The 10,000-nt window shown below is 36.3% G+C and overlaps 1 protein-coding gene across 1 annotated transcript in view; it reads left to right on the top strand.

The window, feature by feature from the left end:
- Positions 1-10,000, top strand: part of LOC115220959 (cytochrome P450 27C1-like) — a 58,674-nt gene that overhangs the window by 38,864 nt on the left and 9,810 nt on the right. The window contains exons 3-6 of the mRNA XM_029791168.2: positions 513-738; positions 6,332-6,522; positions 7,694-7,895; positions 9,750-9,972. Of these exons, the coding sequence (XP_029647028.1) occupies positions 513-738; positions 6,332-6,522; positions 7,694-7,895; positions 9,750-9,972 (842 nt within the window). The remainder of the gene's footprint in view (positions 1-512; positions 739-6,331; positions 6,523-7,693; positions 7,896-9,749; positions 9,973-10,000) is intronic.

Here is a 10,000-nt window from a genome sequence, read left to right as displayed (position 1 = left end):
GCAATATTTTAAGTAAAAGTTTTCTTGTTCTGTACTTTACCAGATGTAATAACTTGTCCTGAACTTTTCCACATGCAATAACTTGTCCTGTACTTTTCCAGATTTATAATCTCAAGAATATTATTTCTCTTGCTCGCATTTTTCCATATAATATATATATATATTGGTTGTCTTGTTCTACAGATTGTAATCAAACCAAACCATATATCCATTATATACATTTAAATATATATATATATATTCATTATATATATATATATATATATATATATATATATATATATATATATATATATATATATGTATATATATGTGTATCTATATGTATATCTATCTATCTATCTATGTGTTTATCTATCTATTTTTATATATATATATATATATAATATATATATATATATATATATATATATATATATATATATATATATATATATATATATATATATAATATATATTATATATATATATATACATACATATATCCGAATCTTTGATTTTTTGTTTTTCAGAATCGCCGACAAAAATACCGAAACTTAATGAATTTCTTCATAAAAGCTTTGGTGATATTGTAGCTGAAAAGTTACCAGGAAATAAAAATATCGTACATTTATATCGACCCGAAGATTTTGAGGTTGTTTACCGCAACGAAGGGCCTTACCCAATTCGAGGAGTTTTTCCTTTGCTATGTACATACAACAACAAGTACAACGATGGTATATACGGACTCTCATCATCGTACGTTCCATTGCTTTCTTATAAAAATATCATCATGTGTCAAATTCTGGTAGAACTTCAGCGATCATATTCTATTTTCTATTATAGATTTGAAGTGATTGTCTCAGAGAGATCTATGAGATAAATCGAGAGGAGAGAGAGAGAGAGAGAGAGAGTGTGACTCTAGAATGTGACTGTGATGACGTTATTATATCAATCCTAGAGGATGAAAGTGTAAGATTGATCTCGATAGAATTTGAACTCAAAACTTCGAAACAAATACCGGGAAGTATTTGTCCTACGCTATAAATATTCCGACCATTCACTGCTCTTTATCAAATACATATGTTGTGTTCAAAATCGAAAAGAACTGTTAGTGCTAACAGCCGAATTGGCTGGTTGAAATGAAATAGCTGATATCGTAAAAAACTGTAATAATATAGGCATGTAAGCAACAGTGTGATAAATAAACATCATATAAGCAACAGTACAGTGTAGGTAGATATCATATAACTATCACTACGCTAGATAGATTTGTATGCGACAATGTGGTATTCTGTGAGATATTCTGTGAGAAAAAGTGCTTCAGAGAAATATAATGCAAGCTATTATTCGGTATTTCCATTGCCAAGATATTTAATTGACAATTCACTTCAAACACTTCCCAATACATATTGGAAAGTGTGATCTTTGTATGCAGGAAAAAAGAGAGAAAATATGGAATTATCATGAGTAAAATACCTTTGATTACAATAGGTATGAAAGCAACGAGCTGGCAAAATCGTTAACACGCCGGGTAAAATGCTTAGTGGTATTTCGCCTGCTTTACTTTCTGAATTCAAATCCCACCAAGGTCGATTTTGCCGTCCAACCTTTTGGAGTTGATAAAATAAGTACCAGTTGAGTACTGGTGTCGATGAAATCGACAAGCCACCTCCCGCAAAATTTGAGGTGACATGCAATTTATCGACCCCGAAAGAATGAAAGGTAAAGTCGACCTCGGTTGAATTTAAAACGTCTCAGTGCATAAAGACGGACGAAATGCTAAGCATTTTTTCCGGAGGGGTAACGATTGCCGCCTTAATAGCAATAATAATAATAATAAACCTTTCTTCACTGACCGCAAGATTCCTCTCATACGTTACAAAACGTGAGATGATGTATAAATATATCTGTGTGGTGGGGGGGCATATTTATATTTATCTACACATACGCACGTACTCTCTCTCTCACACACACACACACATTAAACAGCACGTGGGCAAATGCGTTATATAAGTCGACTGTTTACGCCAAAACGAATTCAAATACAAAAATTCCACCCAACAGCACCGGGTGAAAAAGCCACAACATAGGAAGGACCAGAGTCTCCATCTTTCGGTCTTGTCAATTTCTATGAAGATTTTTCAAAACTTCCCTCGAGTCGTGAAGAGCTCTGTATTCTCTCGGGACTTCAGCGCTCGGCAATAAAATGATCGATGACATGCTGTCGGGGTAGCAAAACACAACAGGAGGACTCTGGAGTAAATTATATTTCTCCTTGAATCTCATCCCCAATCAGAGCAAGACTTGACTCAGTTTCTTTTAGAGTCAACATGGGCTCTAATAAGCTTGTATATTCCTTTAAGATAACCGTGAAATTCAAGCAATTCAGTGTGTATAGTTGCTTCTTAGGGGAAGATTGCTCCACCCTTTGCTTTTTTCTGGCATCTTTTTGGCCTTTTCTTTCTTTTCTTAATTCTTCCCCACTATTCTCCAGTTTTTATTTCCTCCTGTCAATGTATGGGGATGATATTGCTTCGAGTAGCTTCTGTTCGGTTCTTTCTTCAGGGAACAGTATTTCCAGTTCCCTGGTACAAGAGCCACTAAAAATAGGTCTATTATGCTGCATAACCTTCTGATTACTTCCGAAATTGAAACCGGTAGTGTTTTCAAAACAGTGGCTGTAGCAACCATAGCATTTACTCCAGGGTCCTCCTGTTGTGTTTTGCTACCCCGACTATTGTCCACCGTCTGTACATTTTAACTGCTTTCTTCGTCCACTCAATAGAGTACAGCTTCAAAGTAACCCTGTATCTTTCGGAGTCGTTCATTAAGAGCTATATAGTCATACAAACTCTCTCCTTCGAATATTGTGGGTCGACTCATTGTTAACCACACCCTTGTAATGTTGCTCAAAAAAGACAACCAACCAAGGCTCAGTTCCAATATCTCTAGTCTGATTCGAGTTTTTCTGATATCTATGTGCAGTGGCACTGGCTTGTTGGTCTGTTGGCCTGTAGGCCTGTTGACAGGGGATGTGTAGGACCAACTCTACTTGTCTCTTCACTTCGTTATTGAATTTAACCAGACACCCTCTTTCATATCTTCTTCCTTGTCGTGGAGCATACGTTCTGCAACATATCAGCCAGTGTTTTCCCCAACCCTCTCTACCAAGACAAACAGAATGCCGCTCTCCTCTTAAAAAAACAAGCGAAAAACAGAAAGCAATATGCCACCTTTCTTCTCACCCTTTCCCAGATAAATTCGTCAAACAAGAAGGCTCTGTCTTTTTTGACATATAAATTATCCAATCTTTCTCCTTTTCCTTGATCTGATTCAAACCAAGTCACTTGTTTTGCCCTACAAACTTAGTAAATGATGAAATGTTTTTGTTGTTGCTGTTGTTGTTGGTGTTGTCCGTACTTTTATCTCTATACAGAACTCTTTGAAACGTAACCGCTCATAGCGAGCAACAGTGACAACAATAATAATATTACTAAAAGTTCTGATTGCTTACCTTGACATAAGGTCATAAATTGTGATGGGTTGGGGGGTGTAGCTGGCTGAACAGATAACAGCTTTTCAAATATGACACTACCATATTTCTACGTGCATACAATTCATTAAAAAGTTAAAGCAACAGCTTAATACTTCCCTAAGCAACAATGACTCCTGATTTCGAAAAGTGATAAGCAACTAAAAGTACAAATCGCCTCACTAAATAACACGAGGAAGCTTTTATGTGGGTGGCCGTCCTATTTGTTAGAAGTAACAACAAAATCTCGCTCCAATCCCATTTCAAAGTCATAGAAAAGAACATTTCATATATTATATAACGTAGTCCTAGGTATAACAGTCAAACTTCACTCAAGTTTGCTAGATATAACCGTCAAACTTCACTCAAATCACACTTCCACTGTCTTTGAGAAACAATCCGTATACATTTGATCAGTGTTTCTCAACCATTTTGTTTTACCCTTTGGCTCCTGTTTTACTCGGATTGACCCTCCCAACCATTTGATATGCAAACATTTCCTAACATTTTTATATCTAAATATTATTAGGAATTGTATAAAAAATTGTTATAAATATTTTGTGTATTGTAGAAATATAACCACTTTATAAATTTTAACAACAAAATCTTATACGGCCCCACCAATGGTCATATGGACCCCGGTTGAGAAACACTGCATTAGATAATACAGATTTCAATAGCCCCTAACAATTACCACCAACGTTACCATCATTATTAAAGTTAAACATCATTAAAGTTAAACAACAGCACAACTGTCATACGAGTTAGAAAAGAGCAGACAAATTTTCTCACATATCAAACCATACGATCTTAAAATGGAAAGTTATATTGAATTATGTAGTTTTGAAAATAAATGCAATGGTCACAGTTGAAAATAATTTATTTATAAGTTTGCTGGACCAGGACAGGGTCGATAATAAAAGGCAAGTAGAACAATACTCAAAAAATAGCACAGAAATAGCGGTATCGATTCCTGATTTGATAATTCGAAGGAAGCGGTTCAAAAAGCAACTGCTGCAGAATATGATATAAGTTCACGATACATTGGACAATGAGTTAACACTTTATTCTTGTAATGTAGTTTGACGATACGTCGCCATGAGCGAGCAACCATTGCACATGTTTCGTTATTTTAGGGGCAGAATGTTTGATTTTATACGGATTAGTTCACCAAGGTATCGGAAATAGATGCTGGATCATTTTAGGGGAAGATGTTGCATGTTCAGTAGAACGGCTTTAAAAACTGCAAAGGAATTTCAATGAATACACGTACGGATCGATGACTTCTCATACTCCAAGAACTGATTTGAAACCTTAGAAACGTTCACAAGCAATCACACAGAAACATAAACACACACTCACAAACACACACACAAACATAAACACATACAAACACACACATACACACACACATATTGCCTAATAGACTACTTTTATCATATTTCAAGTCATTCCTCTTTTAAATGGAAGTATCCTAAATTTGACTGCACTCGGTTTAAAACACAGTCATCTATTGATAACCCTTTAATCCTAAAAGAAGGCAGGAGTTAAAAATAAAGAGGATTTGGTTTGTGTCGTTGAGGTGAGATAGAAGGAGGCAACCAAGAATTAGGGGACTGATCTAGGTGTTTCCAAATAGTTCAACGTGGCCGTTGCATATAAAAGCGATAAAACAGCCAGAACGTTGGATTTATGGATCATCGGGTAGAAGTAGATGGTAGAAGTAAGTAAGCATATAATGTATGAATGAATATTCTTTTCGCTTTATTTTAAACAATGCTTTTCACAAAATTTTGTTCTTTCTTTTCTGACGAAAGACTACTGTCCGAAAAGTTTATAATGTCCTCTGTTTCTTCCTTCAATGTGAAATTATTTGTACTATTTTTCTGGAGGTTTTTTTTTATATTTCATTTCCTTATTTTAACACAAACTTCCAGATTACTATTAAAGTGAACTTAGTTTTTTATATACAACCTTTAATTTTGTACCTCTCAAAGTACAGTCTTTGTACCGAGGCAAAGAGTGCCAGGATGTAATGTTAAGTTCTTAGTGAACTGGATCCGAGCGTTTGCTTTGGTTTTCAGTCACTGCAGTTTCACACATGCAATGGCAGACTGTCCAGGTTGCCAGCTTGCCTGATGGCAAATGGGTCCCTGCGCCATTTGAACCCATGTATGGGGGCCCATGTTAGTATCTAAGGGGCCCATCCCATCAAGTTTGAGAATTTTTTATTCACTCCTGGAAGAGTGCATTAATTATTTCAGCCTGGCTGTGTTTGTAGACAGTTGAAAAGAATACTTTTAGCAAAAAAAAAAAAATTAATCATAACATTGTAGTTGCGGGTGGGCCCCCTTGGTCTCCTGGCAACCAATATTTTTAGACCCAGTCCGCCACTGCATGCATATAATGCCTTTGTGACATGCATTTTATATGTTACCAATTCTTGTGTTTTGATATTTTTTTTATTTCTACTTGAAATTGCTAAGGCAAATTTTTGCATCATAACTTATTTTCTTACTTAAATTTGAGTAAAATTCTTCCTTTCTTTAGTTATTTCATATGATCTTCATCCGTTTTCTTTCTACCATACTTCATCACTATCTTTCTTTTTGGTCTCTTTCTTCCCATGTCTTTAGTTTTTTCTGATCTCTCTCTCCTCCCTCTCTCTCTCTCTCCCTCTATATATATCTCTCTCTCCGTCTGTCTCTCTCTCTTTCTCTCTCTCTCTCTCTCTCTCTCTCTCTCTTCTCTCTCACAGACATTTCCTTTGATATTTGAACAAAATCTATATTCCATGTATCTTTTCTTTGATTGAAGGGAAGGAAAATATTGGAAACATACGCGAAGTGCTGTTCAGAAGAAACTCTTTCGATTAGAATATACACATAGCTTATTCAAAGAGCACCAGATTCTGGCAGACGAATTATTACAGCTACTCGATTCCAGAAAGGACGACGAAGGTGTGGTCACAGATCTGAACAAAATTCTGGAGCGATATACATTAGAAGGTAAATGCCTAAACTTTACGATAACGTCTCACAATTTTCCCGTTGTTTTCATTTATGCTTTCCGTTCGCAAACTGCTTCGCACAGATTTACACTTTTACTAGTTTGAATCACTGAACTAGATACTCAGCTGACGTGACTTAGCGCAGTTTTTTAGTCTTAAGAAGACACTAATTGCGACTGATTTCTCAGATTTTGAGATTTGATGTTGAATGCTTGATAAACGCCCTGAAACTCACTTTGAACGAAAATGTTCAATTCTGCATATGTTATTTCTATAGAAAAAATGATTTTAACCAGTCTTGATCAGTAGTCATGAGACGCATATTCTTATGAAGGCACGTGACTCAGTGGGTAGTATATTCGACTCACGATCGTAAGATCGTGCGTTCGATTCCCTGCAGTTGTGTCCTTGAACAAGATGCTTTATTCCACGTTGATCCAGTTCATTCAAGCTGACAAAAAATGAGTTGTATCTGTAATTCAAAAGGCCAGCTTTGTCACACTGTGTCACGCTGAATCTCCGAGAGAACGAGGTTAAGGGTACGCGTGTCTGCGGAGTTCTCAGCCACTTGCACGTTAATTCTATGAACTGGCAGAATCGTTAGCACCCCGAGCAAAATGCTTAGCAGCATGCTTTACCTTCTGAGTTCAAATTTCGCCGAGGTCAACTTTGCCTTTCATCCTCTCGGGGTCGACAAATTAAGTACAAGTGAAACACTGGGATCGATGTAATCGACTCATCCCCTCCCCCAAAATGGCTGCCCTTGTAGTAACATTTGAAACCATTAGCATTATTGTTGTTGTTGTTATCATCATCATCATCATTAATAAGGTGGCGAGCTGGCAGAATCGTTAGCACGCTGGGCGAAATGCTTAGCAGTATTTCGCCTGTCGCTACGTTCTGAATTCAAATTCCCCGGAGGTCAATTTCCCTTTCATCCTTTCGGGATCGATAAATTAAGTACCACTAGGATCCTGAAATCGATGTAATCGATTCCCTCCCACCAAAATTTCAGGCCTCGTACCTTTACAAGAAAAAAAAATTATTATTTGTTATTATTATTATGATTATTATTATCATCATCATCATCATCATCATCATCATCATCGTTGTTATTATTATTATTATTATTATTATTATTATTATTATCACTATCATTATTATTCAAGGTATAGCTACAACATGCTTTAAAGAAAGATTAGACGAGGACTGGACGGATATGAACGAAAATCAGATGGGCATCCAATATCTTCAGATATTAAAAAAATCTAACCTCCAAATCATGAAAAGTCTGCTGTCTTTCCCGCTCTATATGTACTTCGAGACACCTCTATTTAAAGAATTTTCAAACCTCACACAACAGCTCGACAGGTAAGTGATTTTAGCGTTTTACTTTGTTTTACAACATTCACACAAATAAATTTACTCATAATATATAGGCGCGTGATTTAGAGGCTAAGGTCGCGAGTTCGATACTCGGCAGTACGTTGTGTCTTTGAGCAATATATTTCATTTTACGTTGCTTCAGTTCACTCAGCTGACAAAAATGAGTTGTACTTGTAATTGACAGGGCCGGCCTTGTCATATTGTGCGTCGCACTGAATCTCCCTGAGAAATACGTTAAGAGTGCACGTGTCTCAGCCACTTGCACGTTAATTTCACAAGCAGGATGTTCCGTTGATCGGAACAACCCATCGTCGTAACCGACGGAGAGCCAGTTCAAACGCACGCACACACGCACACACACATGTACAGAGAAACACACACAAATGTACATACACACGAACACACATGTACATACAAACACACACGCATACTCGCAGAAATCTCCAACGTTGCCTGATTCGACACACCATTTGGTGTCCTTGGGTGCTTTGTGTGAGATTGGATCCATTTCCGTTGCAGGCATTGAAAGCAGGTCTTCAGTTTGACGAGGCCATCCCCCTTACCCCATCCAACGAGTCTCCGTGGCCATGAAAGGGATCATGATCACTGCCTTTCCTCTTTAAAAAATGGTAAAGAAACACGAATACATGCATGGCATTGGGCGTTATTTAGACACAAAATGTATCAACTGGTGGGTTTCAGCAAAATCACTCTCAGAGTACTATATCTTTCAGTGACTATTTGAGAAGTGTTGAATCCCTGAAGTTGTCAAATGTTATAAGTATAGTATATATATATATATATATATATATACCTATATATAGTACATGGTCGATGAAGTCCTAGATACACTTATACATAAATAAAACGCCGGATGTTCACAACTGGAATGCCTTTGTTCATGAATTCACTCCATCAGGCTGTTTTTGAGTAGACGGCAACAACAACAACTGCAATGATTCTAAGATATGTTTCTTTAATTGGTTCAAGATGGTTAAGTATTAATAAAACGTCGTTTTCACGAAAAGAAAGTTTATGAGACAATTTAGGTTATAACTGCATAGTTTGACCCATATACTGGTGAACTAGTTGACCGGAATTTCTCAAGTATTTCTGACAGAATATGCAACGTACCCTAATATCTCGAGTTACATTAAATGTTTGATTGATTATCTCTACATCATATTTCTATTCAAGCATATCTGTAAGATATTTTAGACTAATTACTGTTCTGGCTGAGATTTATTCAGTATACTTACGCAGAAATAACTTTCAGTTAAGCCGGCGAGGCAGTCTATGCTAGTATTAGATAGACAAATTTCGGTCAAATCATAAGCCAACCATCTTAAAGGAGAAAGTAAATGATATATTAAATGATGGTAGTCCGAGATGACTCAGTAAAGACGAGAAGGGCACGACTAGAATTACTTTGATAGCAAAGATATTCGATTAGGGTAGACCTGGAAGCAAACACCAGCAATTACACACACACAAACACATATATGCAAACGCATACACATACTCACACGCACACACACTCATATATATATATATATATATATATATATATATTATATATATATCATACTTAACGTGGATATAGTCTAAGAAAGACACAATACTGAAGTATTTGTTTTGGGAAGGCATAGATGAGATTTGAGGGGAATATGGCCGCTATTTTTAACAAATCGGGCGACTACGTAACGGTTCACTCTTAGTTGCGTAGAGTAATTAGGAGATGATTATTTATGTATTCATGTGCTTCTTTTATCCCTCACTCCCAAAGAACTAATAGTTATTAACAGGGCTTTTTTCCCTTTCTCTTTGTTTTTAACATAGATTCATCGAAAATAAAATGTTAGTCGAAGTTGAAAAATTCACAAAACGACGGTGTCCACACCACACAAATACGAAAATGGAAGAGGAAAGCGGTTGTCCACATGCAGCTGGGAAGGCATTTTTAGAAAATGGTTTGCTTTGCCAGTTATTACAAGAAAACAAACTGAACAAACAGGAAATAACGACCATCATCAAAGACATCATTGCATCATCAGTTTTCACAGTAAATATTCCCTTCTAACATTTATTTT

Source organism: Octopus sinensis, linkage group LG17, assembly GCF_006345805.1.
Source record: "Octopus sinensis linkage group LG17, ASM634580v1, whole genome shotgun sequence".
NCBI classification, from domain to species: Eukaryota; Metazoa; Mollusca; class Cephalopoda; order Octopoda; family Octopodidae; genus Octopus; species Octopus sinensis.
This window is presented reverse-complemented; position numbering and strand designations above follow the sequence as displayed.